The sequence below is a fragment of the Fusarium pseudograminearum genome, chromosome 1, assembly GCF_000303195.2.
Source record: "Fusarium pseudograminearum CS3096 chromosome 1, whole genome shotgun sequence".
Taxonomy (NCBI): Eukaryota; Fungi; Ascomycota; class Sordariomycetes; order Hypocreales; family Nectriaceae; genus Fusarium; species Fusarium pseudograminearum.
Genome location: NC_031951.1, coordinates 8,702,006 through 8,718,112, shown reverse-complemented (window position 1 = coordinate 8,718,112; position 16,107 = coordinate 8,702,006). Strand labels below are relative to the sequence as shown.

General features: G+C 48.4%; 7 protein-coding genes across 7 annotated transcripts, besides 2 other annotated features; 3 read left to right on the top strand and 4 right to left on the bottom strand.

The window, feature by feature from the left end:
* Positions 1–80: 80 nt before the first annotated feature.
* On the top strand, positions 81–479 carry FPSE_00400 (uncharacterized protein; the record flags this gene model as incomplete). The annotated part of the gene is made up of 1 exon (XM_009253520.1): positions 81–479. The coding sequence occupies one exon, from the start codon at positions 81–83 to the stop codon at positions 477–479; it is 399 nt and encodes a 132-aa protein (XP_009251795.1).
* A 511-nt stretch (positions 480–990) lies between these two features.
* FPSE_00399 (uncharacterized protein) lies at positions 991–2,246 on the bottom strand (the record flags this gene model as incomplete). Its single annotated transcript, XM_009253519.1, has 2 exons — positions 991–2,021; positions 2,147–2,246. The coding sequence occupies 2 exons, from the start codon at positions 2,244–2,246 to the stop codon at positions 991–993; spliced, it is 1,131 nt and encodes a 376-aa protein (XP_009251794.1).
* Positions 2,247–3,003: 757 nt separating this feature from the next.
* FPSE_00398 (uncharacterized protein) lies at positions 3,004–4,307 on the top strand (the record flags this gene model as incomplete). The annotated part of the gene is made up of 3 exons (XM_009253518.1): positions 3,004–3,315; positions 3,366–4,092; positions 4,144–4,307. 3 exons carry the CDS (start codon positions 3,004–3,006, stop codon positions 4,305–4,307), a joined length of 1,203 nt encoding a protein of 400 aa, XP_009251793.1.
* Positions 4,308–4,580: 273 nt separating this feature from the next.
* Positions 4,581–4,605: a microsatellite.
* A 208-nt stretch (positions 4,606–4,813) lies between these two features.
* FPSE_00397 (uncharacterized protein) lies at positions 4,814–7,207 on the bottom strand (the record flags this gene model as incomplete). Its single annotated transcript, XM_009253517.1, has 1 exon — positions 4,814–7,207. One exon carries the CDS (start codon positions 7,205–7,207, stop codon positions 4,814–4,816), a length of 2,394 nt encoding a protein of 797 aa, XP_009251792.1.
* Positions 7,208–7,517: 310 nt separating this feature from the next.
* On the bottom strand, positions 7,518–9,917 carry FPSE_00396 (uncharacterized protein; the record flags this gene model as incomplete). Its single annotated transcript, XM_009253516.1, has 1 exon — positions 7,518–9,917. One exon carries the CDS (start codon positions 9,915–9,917, stop codon positions 7,518–7,520), a length of 2,400 nt encoding a protein of 799 aa, XP_009251791.1.
* A 1,095-nt stretch (positions 9,918–11,012) lies between these two features.
* Positions 11,013–11,032: a microsatellite.
* A 93-nt stretch (positions 11,033–11,125) lies between these two features.
* On the top strand, positions 11,126–12,702 carry FPSE_00395 (uncharacterized protein; the record flags this gene model as incomplete). Its single annotated transcript, XM_009253515.1, has 4 exons — positions 11,126–11,431; positions 11,481–11,495; positions 11,543–11,944; positions 12,007–12,702. The coding sequence occupies 4 exons, from the start codon at positions 11,126–11,128 to the stop codon at positions 12,700–12,702; spliced, it is 1,419 nt and encodes a 472-aa protein (XP_009251790.1).
* Positions 12,703–13,418: 716 nt separating this feature from the next.
* FPSE_00394 (uncharacterized protein) lies at positions 13,419–15,176 on the bottom strand (the record flags this gene model as incomplete). Its single annotated transcript, XM_009253514.1, has 1 exon — positions 13,419–15,176. The coding sequence occupies one exon, from the start codon at positions 15,174–15,176 to the stop codon at positions 13,419–13,421; it is 1,758 nt and encodes a 585-aa protein (XP_009251789.1).
* Positions 15,177–16,107: the final 931 nt, after the last annotated feature.

Sequence of the window (16,107 nt, the reverse complement as noted above, 5' to 3'; positions counted from 1 at the left end):
ATATGATGACTCAAGTTGATGGATATATAAATACAGTAATGATAGCCTCAATTTCTTTAGCTTAGTATACCTAATACAAAATGGCATTCCGTAGCCTATCTCAGAAAATTATCGCTACATCTTTCGTGGCTGCAGTCACCGCAGGCGGCGTCTACAGCTTCACAGTCTCAAGGCGTGTTTCTTTGGTTGATAAGAATCTCATCACTCGTTCTGAAAATATACCAGAGTCTTTCATATCGTCAAAGTCTGCTGGAGAGATTCTCAATGCTAAAAAGCATGTCTATCACTCTGACTGGCGTTTCATCACACTCGATATACCCCCAGAATACGAAGAGGTCTCTGATCAAGTTTTGTTGGCCAAATTTGTCAAGGGATTTTTTGGAGGAGCTGTCTTGAGGCCTGAGCGATTGATTCTGCAGACAGTTGGACTAGACCTTGTTCGTTTTTCAAGCAAGTCTCTTGAAGTCATTTGCTCTTGAGGTGCAAAGATTAACCTCTGAACAGAAGAAGCACCAGTTCCAAGAAGAAACCTCTGGTCTCTGCAAGATATACCAGAGAAAAACCTACTACCAATCAATTCAGTTCTATTCGGAGTCTTCCAGGTGTTGGACTCACATGTTTTCGACTTGGAAATTACCAAAAACTCGACGAAGCAAACTGAGAGCTATGTTGATTTCGGATTTGGAAGTGATAGCACCGGATTTGCTGGTGTTCACAGGTTCACCGTTGTGAGACAACAGGCAGACAACAACAGTAAAGAGCAACAGGTCCAAATTCATTTCCAGCATATGACGTGTAATCCAATCGTCAACAAGCCTCTGAGTCCTCAGTGGATGTTGGGGTTTCATGAGATGTATGCGGATTATTTATTCAGAGACGGCGTTGCAGAGATCAAAAGGTGGATGGGCCAGTAGATAGTATTTGTCAGACTTTAAAATCACCTCCCATGTATTAATAAGTTACAATATCTATTCCCAGTTCCCCAGCCGTCTACGCAGCCTCCGCAACAGCTGGACCTTCAGGCAACTTGCTACCAGCAATGTTACACTGTCTAAACAGCCGAACCTCATCCTCCGCAAAAGCCCCAACGACGGAATGAATCAGTCCTCTGTTGTGAAAAAGAACAAGGTCTCCCTGCTCCCAGTCATGAGGGTACACCTTTTCAGGAGAAATACCAGGACGTTGAAGATCATGAACCCGCTCACGAACCTCGGCGAGATCATCAATCACCGTGCCGTCAGCAAGATGCAGCTTTCGGACGGCTGAGGGGTGGACCTGAAGAGCTAAGCGGCCCGTGACGGGGTTACGCCAGCACATGGGAAGGATCTGGATTTTTTCTTGCTCAATGGGGGGCAATTTGTCGAGGAGAATCTCTTTTCCTTCAGAGACCAGGCCTAGACCATCGGAGCGGGACTTTGCATCGCTCATCCACACGTACGGATGCGGAGCGTACTCAACCTTTGTGGTGCGCACAAACTCCTTGTTCTCAGGCGAGAGTTGGTCGTACATGGCGTAGCCCGACACGAAAGCGGTCGTACCAAGTGGCACAGCCATCTCCTCATCCGAGCTGTCGTCATAGACGAGGGTCTGCTTACGACCGCCAGGAACACGAACTGCGAGGAGTGTAGTGACCACCGGGGGAGCGAGACCGTACAGAGCAGCGTCGATGTGCCATCTGTAGAACCTGGTGAAATCAAGATCCTTCTCATCAGGAATGGTGGTAGCGTGGAATGTGCGATGGTGAGGATGTCTGAGCTGGATGTTCTTCAGACCCTCGTACTCTTCAACGAAGCCGTTGCCAATGACTTGGACTTGGGGCTGATGAGGGATGGTCTTCAGGTCAGGATGCAGGATGGAGCGCTTTGCATCGATGGTCTTTCCATGGCCGTATGAACCCGCAGCTTCAGGGTCGAAGCGGCGAGTGATTTCATACTGGGCTTTGGGCGAGACGTGGCTTTGGTTCTTGAAGACGAGAACTTGGTGGGTGAAGAGAGCTTGATGGATGACATCAAAATCGGCATCTGAGGGAAAAGTCAGTGGCTGATGACTTTTCTCTTGGTGACACGATTTCTTACCAGAGGAGGTTACCGATTTTACGGGTATTCTCCCATTGTTTTGATTATTCACGATGTGTATCTGATCTTACCAGTCATGTTTTCAATGTCGACGTTGGATACGACTGCGCCAAAGTCGATGCTTGACTCGGTTGAAGGAGAAATGGGAGTGACTGTGATTTGAGATGACATTTTATTGTTGCTTTGATTGTTTGTGTAGATGAGACATCAATGGATGATGAAAGACTGACGAGGTCGTTCATTTATATTCAGCATCTTGTAGCGGGTCGCGGCGGTCGCCTATCTTTGTTATCCTGTAGACTAGATCCTTATCTGCCATTTCAGAATCTCTTATCAACAGTCATGACTTGACGCGTACCAAATACCATGATATCATTCATTTGTCTTCTCATATAATAAATACTGTACCTGGACTTTGTAATGTTTCACAGCAATGATGCGACGAAACACAGCAGACGCCTGCTTAACTAGGAAAAACCATGCTGACAACAAACATGGTACGACCATCAGTGATGGTGCAATCGAAGCGTCAAACCTATTTGAGAAATACCGCAGACAATCAAAGAAACTCCTTCTCCAGAAATAGACTCGGCGTCTCATCAACTTCATTCTTACAAATGTCGCCATCTTGAATACCTGGTTCTAATTGGTCAGCTCGAGTTAGCCTGTTTTGTCATCGTGCACTCCGTGATATCACGCCTCGAGCACGCAATTTTGTCCATTCCCCAGATCGACTAAGCCAAGTCAACACGTTGAATAATAAGGCGTCATGTTTCATTGCAATGCGGGGGAAAATGCATGACAAAGCTGGAGAAATAATATATAAATAACACCGTTGCTCATTTATAGACTTTGCTAGTTATTCAATCCATTGCTGGCTGCAGTATCTCCTTATTGTACATTCCTCTTATACAAAACCACTTCCAAAATGGCCCCAGGTGCTCTCATTGACGAGGCCTCTCACATCACTCTCCCCCAAGCCAAAAGCAGTGAAGCCCCTCGTTCCATCTTTCCCGATGGCATCCGTACATCAGGCCAACATCCTCCTCTATACAATGCTCTGAAGCCCTACTCTGAATTCCCAACCGAGATCACTGGCCCTACACTATGGAAGAAGGAAGACTATGAGAACAAGCCTGAAAGATGGACTCACCCCTTCACAGATGAAGAGATTCAAGAGTTGAGTGATACCGCTGATGCCTTCATCGCCAGCGGTACACCTCTCACTGGCATCTCCAAGGTATGATAACCAAACCCTTACATCTACTTTCTCTCACTCACACGCCCTAGTCCAAGTTTCCTCTACCAAAACTTGGAAAGGTCCTTGAAACCCTCAGGGAAGACCTCCTCAACGGCAAAGGCTTCATTCTCTTCAAACGCTTCCCAGCAGATGTATGGGGCCCTCTCAAAAACGCAGTAGCATACATGGGTCTCGGAACATACATCGGCTATTTTGTCTCACAAAACGGTCTGGGCCATGTCCTCGGCCACGTCAAGGATGTAGGCGACGACGCTACACAGATTGACAAAGTGCGCATCTACCGCACAACAGCCCGTCAGTTCTTCCACGCCGACGACTCCGATATCGTCGGTCTCCTGTGCGTGCACCGCGCAAGGGAAGGCGGCGAGAGTGACATTGTCAGCATCCACAACGTCTGGAACGACCTGCAGAAGAACAACCCTGATGTTGCAGAGCTACTTACCAAGCCTGTTTGGTACTTTGACCGCAAGGGTGAGACCTCAGTGGGTGAAGAGGAGTGGATCCGCACTTCGATATTCTACCTTGAGAATGGAGGTCAGGGACGCGTTTACTGCAAGTGGGATCCATACTTTGTACGATCTCTCACACGCTTCTCCGACAAGGGTATTATTCCTGCGTTGAGCGAGGAGCAGAAGCGTGCCATCACAATCTTGGAGGAGACGTGCCAAAAATTGGCGCTGCACATGGTTTTGGAAGTTGGTGATATTCAGTTCGTGAGCAACACACATCTCCTTCACGCTAGAACAGCATACACAGGTAAGCACGCCTTCTTCCTATCCTTCATAGCACGATACTGACATCTTCCAGACCACAACCCTCCCACACCTCGAAGACATCTTCTTAGACTATGGCTCTCTACACCAGAGACAGAAGGTGGATGGGCTCTTCCTTTCCACGATAGCAAGGAGAAGAAGCGAGGAGGTATCCAGGTCAACAACAACGCACCCAGATGTCCTTTGGATGCGGAGTAAAAAGTAGTTCTTTACAAATCAGCTGCAGTAGCCTTGCAAACTGGGGTTAACGAGGATCAGCATGTTTGATCTATAGGTTTAGCTTCCACAGATAATGACTATAATGAGAAATGAATATTATCCAAATACTCTGTTACTTAGTATCATTGATATCAACACCAAAGTGTATTTTTTATTGTGAAATAACGCCTAGCTTCCGACCGATTTCCCCCCCCTTGAAAGCCGGATGGAAGCAAACAGCGCATTTTATGCCCAGCTGAAACCTTATATTAGGGCAGGGCAAGGCAAGGCAAGGCAAAAAAAGGTCATGCGTAAGCATTGGAGTCATAGTACTTGAAAAGTGTGATTCAAGATGGAAACCTTATTATCAGGAGATATCAACACTATTGTACTATTACTTTTGTTTATATAACCCTATCTGTCCAATCTGCACAAACGAAAGCCTAAAATATCCAACCTTTATATTCTATCCTGTCTTTCTAGATATAGCAAGTAACAATCCAGATTCATCCCATGAACAGCACGAAAAGAAATCGTGCAATAATAGCAACCAAGATAGCCGCAACACCTGGCCAACAAGCCATGGCGACAGACCAATCAATATCATCCAAAGCATCCTCTGTTGCAGCACTGACCAAGTTCAGCGGGAAACTGGGAGGATACAGCTGTCTTCGCCTAACAGCTCTGTCAAGGGCACGCTGTGCCTCGTTCTCAATGGAAACAGTGATGCTGTGCTCGCCATGTGAGGGGCAACGCACGTACAGCGTCTGACGGGGCTTGTCATATGTCCACTCCACGTTGGTGCCCTGGACGCGTACCTCGTGGTTGTCGTAGTGGTACGACGGGATAAAAATCTCCGTGAGGTGAGCCTTTTCGTCTGTGGACTCCTTTGTGGCGACGCTGGTCCACGTGTATTCGAAACGCAGCGTCTTGTGGTTCCAGTTGGATGTTTGGGGGATACCGGCCGTCTTGACGGCGTACGGACGGATGATGACGTCGAGAATACGACCGCCCTTGTAAAGCTCGTCTTTCTCATGCATGTAGTTCCGATAGTCGGGTTTGATAGGACCGTTCTCGACGACGTCGTCGCCGTTGATGACGGAGAAATCCTCCTTATTCCATCCATCGCCGTACTCAACCCTGTTGGCGGGGTTGTAGTTCCACAGGGTGTAGTTTAGCTTGTTGTTTTCCATGGCGGAGATGAGACCGTTCATTAGATCCCGTTGTTTATCGTAGCATCCCGTACGATAAGCATGCGCCTTGTTGATATCATATGAGATGCCAATCTCGCCAATAACCATGGGGATTTCACCTAGTGACTTCTTTCCATACTTGACGATTTCGCCAAGCTGCCTCGTGTAATTCTTCTTCAATCCCTTGGCGCCGAAATAAAGCGCGTTGAGAGGGATCATGCCTCGCGAAAGTCCTTGCACGTTGACGCTCATCCATGAATGACACTTGTTGAAGAGAACGTTGAGATCGTAAAAGTGCGGTGCGTACACAAGGTTAGTAGGACGCGGTGACACGATAACTGTCTTCTCGGCGTACTTTTGTTGACTCCATTTCTTGTTGTCGACATCCTCCGTGGGCCAGGGTGGTAGGAACTCATTAGGAATGGCTTCAATGAAGCTCATGGTCCGAGCCGTCTTGCGCGACATGCGCTCCGAGAACTTCTGGAGAAAAGGTGCATAGCAGTCATTGTACCACTCAATTGGCTTCCCCTCCCGACCAGGCCGATGATCAACCTCAAAGTAATCGTCATCGCGGATACGGGCAGTTTTCTTCTTGTCATCCCACTCCCAGACGCCATGGGCATGCCAAACACACTTGCCAAGGCCTCGTCCATTACCTGTCGGCTTCGAATCCAGCGACAGCCATGCTGAGCGACCCTTGGGGTCAATACGAGACTTGTGGGAAGCACGACTTGGCCATGGCCATGATTTGACCCAGTAATTGACGTCTTGTGCATAGCCACTTCCGAGGGCGAGTGACTGGGCAAGAGAGGGACAGTGGCCAATGTGTAGATCGGTGTCGTAGTTCCATGAGTGGAAATGATGCAGGTTGACCAGACCGCGATGGGGTTCGTTCATAGGTTCAAAGCCCATGCACGCTTCGAGATGACCTACCTCGTCGGCGAGACGTCCGAAAGCTTCAACACAGGCGTCTTGGAGTAGTGTTTGGACAGAGACTTGCTCGGTGTCTCCTGGCTTGCGATAGCATTTAAGATTGGGGGCCAAAGCATCGCCTGCCCAGAAGATAGTAGCCATTGTAGACGCCGCAAGCTTCTGGTATCCCGACGGCCAAAGGAAAGGACCTCCTGGCTCTTTAGGATTGACGGGTTCGCTTGCGCGCTTCTTTTCGTCTTGGCTGTGAACGTAGGCAGCGCCCGTATCAGTGAATGCTTCAATGTCCAGGCCGACTACCTCAAACGTCCAGCCGGGCGCACCACTACCACCACTATACCGGCTCCAAACATCTTGATGGGCGCAGATAAAGCACTTGATACCATACTGCGGCATCATCTCAATCAATTGGCGCAGGTAGGCGATATACTCGAGGTCCAGATCCTCTGGATCAGGCCCCGCATGACCAAGGGACTCCCATGTAACGAGCAACCTTACAAAGGGTGTACCCCAAGCCTGAAGCCGTCTAAAATGTAGCGGAGCATCTTCGAGAGGAAAAGGCCTTCCTACAAATGTCACGGTGCGGTGGCTTTCGTAAAAGCCGTGGTCAAGGTGAGACAGGCCATTCGGCTCAGTGGGCAGTTTAGAGGCGCCTGAGAGGTTGAGGCCACGGAGGAAGATGACGCGTCCGTAAGCGTCGATGAAGTGGTCGTCTTTTATTCGAATTGGACCGCCCAGGGCTGCATCTGAGAGATCGACTGCTGCGTGGGCAGACATAATGGGCGTAATTGAAGCTGAGAAACGGACACGTTGAGTTGCGCAAGCCTGCAGGCTCAAGACAGGAGTCAAGCTGCACTGAACTCGCCTGAGTAGTTTAGCTCCACCAAACACTTGGCCTTAATTAGCGAGAACGGTGTCGGAGCATCACCAAGTCTCCGAAGGTTTCGCCCCATTAACAATAAGCTTAACTAGTAATATGCAAACCATATCTTCATGAATTAAATATGAGTAAATGTTTTAGTAAATCAATAAACGCTGTGCTCATTATGCCCGCCCGCCCAGTGCTCCAGCACTTGTACTTCCCACCTTAATCTTCTGGTCTGTCCTTTTTGTTCAACACGGCATAACTCATTCTGCGCGCTGTTCTATCGCCCCAATTCATCACCGAGAGGCCTGGCGAGCGCCCTGTGGCCACCGCGGCAGTTTTTTCCTGACTGACATCCCCCTCGACGCCGAAAGAGTATGTTCTCTCGCCCGTCGGATCTGCTACGATTCCGAATCCGATCTTTCGACTCTTGAGCTCAGCCTCTTGCTCCCATCGTAGCTTATCGAGACTGGAAGCTCTCGACGCGGCAAGAATGGCCGAGAAACTCAGGCTTCGCATGATGGCGTTCTCCTCCATCGCCGCCACGCCTGATGCGACTGCAAGGATTGTGATACCCATGGAGATCGCATACACAGCCCACAATTGCGCAAAATTATAAAAGAAGCAGTTCCTTTCTTGCCACCTTATACAAGGATAATCCAAGCTTTTGTCGCTCTTGATCGTGCCAGAGAAATTGGAGGGTTTGGCAGCCCATGAGACAGCAGACATCTGCGGATCCGACAGGAACGATAATAAAATCTCCTCGTAAAACTTTTGCACTTCGAGGGGAAAGTCCTTGACGGGAAGATAGTTGAGGCGGTCAACAAGTCTTGTCTGGAGGATCTTGCTATTGACATTGAAATGCGGCATCGTCGTGGTACCATTTAGAATCGTCCGCAGCTGGTATCCTACAGCATGGTACGCAGCCGTCAGTCGATAGTCTGAAATGTTTTGAGGGTGTACGTAATTCTCCTCGGGTTCCGCCACGGTTCGGTCTTTGAGTCTTTTGTCGGGATCCTTTTTGTCAGGTATTAAGGTCGTGTCAATCAACTTTTTGACAAACTTGCGGCTCGTCACATTGTGAGACTGAACCCCACCAGTGTAGTTTAATTGAACTTTGTACTTAGTTTGGTAGTGCTCGCATCCAAATATGGTTGGGGTATATGCCTTGTACCAGTCGCCTTTGCGCGGCTCTGGAGGCTGAGGTTTGTCTCTGTCGTCAACTTCAGCGTAGCCAAACCATAGGATGGGTTCGGTCCGGAAGACACCTAGGTTTTTCGGATATGGTGGCTTCTGCTTAGGTCTTCCGCCGATTTCCGCCTCCTTTATTTGCGGATTCTCATAGTCTCCTCGGTCGAGCATTGCATAATATGTGTAGTTTCCCATGGGCGCTATGTCGTTTGTGTCAAAGGGACATTTTGCGTTGCCGAGCTTCTTGACCTCCGCGTTGACTCCCGAAGCCAATGTTGTACATTTGTATCCGGGACCAGTGAACTCGATGGTATAAGAGCAATTCCAACCTGCACCGCAAATCTCTTTCGGCGCCTTGGGTCGCATGATTGTTTGCTGCGCGTATGCCGTCTTGAGGGCAATGGACTCGAACTGTTGACTGTTGCCAGTGTAATAGTCAAATTCGTTGGGGTCCGTTTTGTTGATAGACTCGCCAGCTGCGGTAGTGTTCCAGAGGGAGACAGAAGTCTCAAAGTAATTGTCGACCTTAGCTGGAGTTCTCCAGTAAACCTCCCTCTCGTGCTCGAAGTTCAGGGTGCGAATGTTTGCGCACTGCGTTATCTCCTGCTTTTTCTGCGGCTTGACGGTAAGGGTATATGATGTAAAAATAACAATCAGAGGCGACGTCCAAATAAATATTGTCAGAGCCATGGCGAACTTGGCATTTACCCAGGCTTCCCAATTGAGCAAAGCTGTCAAGTCTTCGGACGCTGCGAAAAGCGAGTCAAGAGTAGCAAGCGTAAGCATCTTGCGACGAATCATCATCAAAACTCTCTGGCGGAAAGCTAGGACGACAGCGTTGAGAAAACATGCCTTTGACAAGAATGCTAGAAGGGCGCCGTATCGAAGTTTGCCCTGCTGATCGTTTGCGACTTTGTTGTGAAGGGCATCGTAGTAGAAATGATGGCCTATAGCAAAAGCAATTCCCGACAAGACGAGAATGTACATGCTCCAAGACGGCTTCCAATTGTGATGCCACCAGTCCCAAAAGCCATTATTGTGCGGGGGAGTCGGCGGGGGAGGACCGTGACCGGCCGGAGGCATATTCGGAGGAAGATCTCTTGGGCCACCGCCGCTCATCAAGAGTGAAGCTTGACTATCTTCTCTATAAGCCTGCGGTCGTCCGGAACCCGGCGCATGAGGTTCTGTGGGTTCCCATATTCCCAACGGGGTTGAAGCGCCATAGTAAGCTGTGTCGGTTGTATTTTGTCGCGGGAGGAAGGGTTGAGCTGCGCGCTGGGAGAAGGAGGTCGTGGCGTAATCGGGAGAGGTATATGGAGAAGGGGATAGTTTGCTGGCGCTTATCGGTTTCCTTGCGATGGAAGGGCTCGTGGGTTCCCAATCCTCGGGTGGTGATGTTGGATCGCGACGGGAGTAATCCCTCAATTCCATGGTGTCGGGATGAATGGACATATAGATAGACGCTGGAGATGGAGGAGGTCCTAGCGGCCCGTTCGGTAGGTACCGTAAGTTCCCCGCAGCGCCCTGTGCTTAGAGAGCTGGGGCCCTGAGGTTATAGTGTTGGGGGAGGAGGAGGACAGCTGCGGAATCAATAGTGTCGTGTCGCATGGAGATGATCGTCGGGTAGCGACAGGAGGAAGGAAAGGTAAAGAGGAAGAGTAAAAAAAAGTATTGAGGAAAAAAAAGACCCTTGACCTTTAGAGATTACCTACCCATGGGTCATGGGCATCATGGAGCCTTGTTACTGTGGCATTCAGCACTAAACCCATCTCTGCCATCGCACCGCCAGGGCTGAGTTGTGGTTCTGGGTAGCATCGCCGGTTCCTGTAGGGCTGGCGTCTCCTTGATTGGAGCGTGCGGAGGGAAGCTGAGGGAACGCAAAAAGCCACTCAGTCCAATAGCCAGACACTGGCGCGGTCTAGACTCTTGGAGTTTTGGGTAGAGACTACCTACTCAGTCCAGTCTAGGCTAGCTGTTGAGGTAGTTGGGCTAGGTAATGGGAACCTTTTTTTGTCTTGCAATTGCTTGCTGCTGACTGTGTGTGATCAAGAGACGGTGGACCTAAGCCTCCCCCCTGCCTCCGCCACTTTAATTAGGTGCCACCTACCTATTAGCCTACCTAACTGTTGGGTGTGCTATGCACCTGAATTACCACGCGTCGTAAAGCTTGGCTCAGACCGACTCCGATGCCGATGCTGATGCATAAGTATTGCTGATGCTGATGACATGTGAGGGAGAAAGGATGCTTACGTTTCTTCAGCTATCTACGTACATGCATAGACTGACTGCAGGTTACGTAGGCATACAACAATACCTATGATCAGAAAGTGTCATGTCATGATGCCAAGTCTAACCGAAGCTCTTCCATGACGGACCGTCGAGCCGCTAGATTCCTGTGCATCTATGCCATTTCTGGTTATACTCTCAACTTCACTTGTTACTAAACGATTAACCTGACTGAGATCATGGTTCCACTGTATTTCCAAGCTTTTAAATATGAATATCTGCCATATTTCTGCATTTATTTCTTCTCTTCTCTTCTCTTCAATACTTCGCTGTCTAATTAATACAACGTTCTGTTCCTGGTAGCGCTCCTGTCAGGTCAAGTTGGGTCAGCACAACATATCACCATCTCCACTATGACTGCATCCTCTACAGCCACCATTCGCTCGTATGAGCTGACGTCTCGCACCGTCAACGAGCCCCCTGTCGCTGCATCTCGAGAATCCCTCAGAGGCTCAGAGTATCTTGAAGAATCCCGAAGGCTTGGATCTCACCCAGACCGTGGATTCTTGGATGGTAGCGGCAATGGCCTGGAAAGTGTCACGGCCCAGAATGTCCCCGAGGTCATTGAGAGTTGGAAATATCCCCCTGAGAATGTGTTCAAAACCGGTGCTTCCTTTTGGAGTCTTTTGACGTCGGGTGCTAATGATGCTGCATATGGTGTAAGTCGCACCGAGAGTTTTGTTGTTTCAATGGCTAACATGATCCCAGGCTTTGATCCCATACGTATGTGCACCCTACTCCTCTACTAAACTATACTAATAACTCAAAAGCTAGAAAAATACTACAACCTAAGCTACATTGTGGTATCCCTTGTTTTCCTCTCTCCCTTTGTGGGATACATCCTGGCCGCTGTTCTAAACAACACGTTACACAGGCGCATAGGGCAGAGAGGAATTGGCGTCACTTGCGGCCTCTGCCACATAGCCGCTTACATCATTATCGCACTTCACCCACCATACCCTGTCCTTGTTCTTGCATATTCTCTTGCTGGGTTTGGCAACGGCATCAGCGATGCGGCTTGGAATGCCTGGGTCGGTAACCTTGACAAAGCCAATGAGACTCTTGGCTTCCTCCACGCTTTCTATGGCATTGGTGGTGTCATGAGTCCATTAATTGCTACAAACATGATTGCAAAGGCTGGTCTTCCTTGGTATACGTTTTACTATGTTATGGTAGGTTCAAGGCACACCTCTCTCATGATTAAACTCAAATGCTGACTACCTATTTTACTTAGATCGGCTTGGCTGTTATTGAGCTCGTCACTTGTTCGTGGGCTTTCTGGTCCAACGGCCCGGAAGTCTATCGTCAGACAATGGATGCAAGCAATGAAGATAACCAGGGTATGAAAGAGGCACTCTTCAAACTTCCATTTGCTCGTGTGACTTGGCTTTGCGCCGCGTTTCTTCTTTGCTACGTCGGCGTTGAAGTTTCTGTCGGTGGTTGGATCGTCCAATTCATGATCCGCGTGCGAAAAGCCGAGAACTATCCAGCAGGTATGACTTCTATGGGATTTTGGCTAGGTCTTGCAGTCGGTCGAGCCATCCTCGGTTTCGTCACGCCTCGCCTTGGGGTCAAAGTTGCCGTGTCCCTTTATCTGCCGGCTGCGATGGCCATGCAGTTGATCTTCTGGCTGGTGCCGAGTTTTTATGTCTCCGCCGTCACTGTAGCTTTACAGGGGTTCTTCCTGGGGCCTCTGTTCCCTGCTGTTGTGGTTGCTACTACCAAAATGCTGCCCAAGCACCTGCATGTTAGCACTATTGGTTTTGCTGCGGCTTTTGGAGGCAGTGGAGCTGCAGTTTTACCTTTTGCTGTTGGTGCTATTGCTCAAGCCAAAGGCGTCAAGACTCTTCAACCTATTATACTTGCGTTTTTGACTGCTTTGTTGGGCTTGTGGTTATGCTTACCCAAGATTGGCAAGAAGAAGGACTAATAAAATGGGGAGCTGTTTGTATCTGAATCAAAGCCAATATCAGACAATATTCATGTTATTGCATCCGAAGTGGATTCGAAATTAGTATGGAATTAACCAGAGACTGTTGTTCGAAAGAAACCAAGTTACAACATTAAACATAATCACATTCCAGTATCTAGTAATATACTTAGATATTCATGCAGGTAGTAACAGGATGATGACTTTACTTTTCAGATATACTATTACCTTAGAGATCTAGTATCTGGTCCAATGAATATGTTTACCGCCCATCACAGACTAATGTTCTTCGACATCCGTAACAACCAGGAATTAATCCTCAGCCTTTCGCCACTTTCACCCGCAGAATCTAGAATGCAATACCTGGCTTGATTATGTTACGACACAAAGTTATGTCCAGTCTCAAACATTCGTGAGTTTCTGACCATATAAGCCTCACCCTTTGGCCGAAACCTCACTTAAGGATCTAGGATCTGGCCTGATGGTCTAGCGGTATGATTCTTGCTTCGGGAGTGACATCTCAGTCTTAGAAAGAGACTATAGTTTGCGAGAGGTCCCGGGTTCAATCCCCGGTCAGGCCCTTCTTTTGCCAGTCTAACTAGCATGTCTTTTTACTGGTTGTGATCCTTGTTACACCGTCTTTTGCTTCTCTTCTGTACACGAGGGGAGTGCACATGGAAATGAAATATTGCTATCAGTATTCAGTATCGTAGGAACTACCTACAAGTTACTTTCTTCTTTGTAACTGTAGACCAACTGCCACCCACACTCAACCGCTGGTAAGCCAACTCCTTGACGGAAGCACTACCAAAAGACATAAGAAAAGACCCCGTGAGCTTATCAGCCTTGATAGAAGTGGCCATCTTGTTCCCAGGTAGAGCAACCACTCTGTTAGTTCCCTCGAGAATATCAAAAGACGCTCCGGGATGAGACGTAACCTTGACACGAAATTGACGTGTACTCTTGCTCTTGGAACATCGAGCGTCCATATGGATGGGATACGTATTCTTAGGAAGTGGCTGGTCAAGGGATGTCAAAGTCATACTCATAGCATCATCAGAACCAAAGTACATAGCCGACTGGTCGATATTCATGCGAGTCGTGTAAATGGACCTATCACGCTCCGTGCTGTTACGCGCATGGTGGACGTAGAAAAGCTCTGAGCCTGGAGGTGTTTGAAGAGTAACGTCCTGAGCACCAACTTTCTTGTTATTCTTAGCAGGCGAAGCTACAATGCTGCCGTGACCGGTCGAGTAGATTGGAATCTCTGCATCAGGCTTCTGAGAAAGAATGGGGTTGTTTGTCGATTTTCGGAATGGTCCAAAAGGAGACTTTGAGGTTGCGAAGCCCACGCCGTAATTTGATGCTTCGTAGTTGTTGGCGCTGTAGGTGAGCAAGTAAACAGGCTTGCCGTTCTTTCCAGGTCGTCTGATGAGAGTGCTACCTTCAGCCCAGCGACGGTCTTTCTTGGTGCCGTTGTTCTTTTCGTAGTCATCAACGTGGTAGTTCTCCCAGTCTTGGGGATCAGCGCCGTAGGAAATGACGGTCTTCCAGCCATCCTTGCGTGGAGGTGAACCAATCTCACCAGTGCCGTTGTAGGATGTGATGTTTTGGGGAAGTTTCGGTGCATCTTTGGCGTGAATATCCTTTTGCGAAGCTATGATTTCAGGCATCGTCATCGCTTTGGGGTCGTCCCACCAGTCTCGCTCCATCTCGACGACAATAATGTTGGATTCTTCAATGTACTTGCCCAGCTTCTTATCCCAGTTCCAGTTGCGGTAGGCATTTCGAGAGAGATAAAGATAAATCTTTCCATCCTTGTCGAAAAAGATGTTAACGTCAATGGTGGGGATATAAGTGCCCTTTGGTGCTGTCTTGCCCTCTTTAAGGGCCTGCGGAGGTCGCATCTGCTTCTCATCCATGATGAGATTGACATCGTAATAATCAGGATCAAACGGATAATATTCAATGGGCTTTGGTTTGATTTCCCTGAATGGTCCAATAGGTGATTTCGAAACCGCCAGTCCAATCTTGGACGGTTCTTCAAAGTCTGAGTAGCGGAAATAATCCTTTGCCAAATCCTCTCGCAAGCGTCCAGCGAAGAAGAAAAAGTACCAGCCGGTCTTTTCGTTGTAGTAGGTTTCCGGGGCCCAGTACCAATCACGGGCCCAACAGGCCTGGCCACCCTCGATGCGGTTCATGTCATCGTCGTAGCAGGCCTTCAAGACGCCACCTGGATGCTTGTGCCATGTCGACAGGTCGGGGCTGCTATAGATGGCGAACAAACTACCTGGGTCTGCCCCTTCGGTCGAGTATGCGAAATACTGTCCTGTTTTAGAGTCGTAGATTACATGAGGATCTGCTCCTGGATGGTTTGCCGAGTTGTGAAACTGGGGCGTTTTGGAGTCATGGCTTGAAGCCAATGACGATGCACAGAGGCACACGAGACCTGTAACGATGCTGAGGAATTGCATTTTAACAACTGCCCGAACATGTCACAAGAGGTAGAAGAAGTGATGAATATCCAGTGGCTAATTTACTCTTGATGACTTATTCTTTCCCCTCATTACACTCAATGCAGATCCTGACCTCGGTCCGAGCAAATGCGAGCAGGAGTGTCATCCTTGATCTTTTCGGCATAATTTAGAGCGAGGCATATACTAACACCAGATATGATGAGGTCATCATCAAACTACAGTCTTCATTTTTGAACAGGATTTTAAACCGTTAAGGAGTATCGATTTAAGAATGATCATTTCTGACCCCCAAAACCAGGTTGATCCAGCAATCAACCCACATTCCAGTCAATATTAGCAGAGCTTAGAATAGCCTAAATAAAGCAAAGCCTGGCAAAGCCAAGTTCACCAGCCTTTGAGTTTATTTTTCCGGGAGTCAAGAACTCTGCATTCTACTCCTAGAATAGACATGTTGTGTCTGTGGCTTGTTGGGGAATTATTCCCGCCGTTATGCCTCGTGGCTGTTGCCGTGCCTCTGTCAGTTGAACTTTAACCATCACATTCCGATCATCAGAAAATCGAATCATGACGGAGGTTTTGCTCGGATGGCCGGGAAACCAGTTGACTTTGTGTCCGTCGGGCTGACTGGCTTGTAAAATAGTTGAAGATCTGCTATAACCTTTGAATGAATCATGTCGGTGTATACAAGTGCTTTACGATAGACTAACGAGCCAACTCGACTGCATTTACGACTGTTTCCAATCTCTAATTCAGTATTCAGACGAACTCGTGCCCGAGTGACTCAAGAGTTTCAGCTGGGTTGGTGTCTTCGCCAATAGAACCCAAAGTGTCTTGGCCATCAAGCCAACCATCCTATTCTTAGTATCCAACATGGGAAAGTTTCCATTTTCCAGCCTAGTCTTTTCCTTGACATGATCTCTGGAATGAC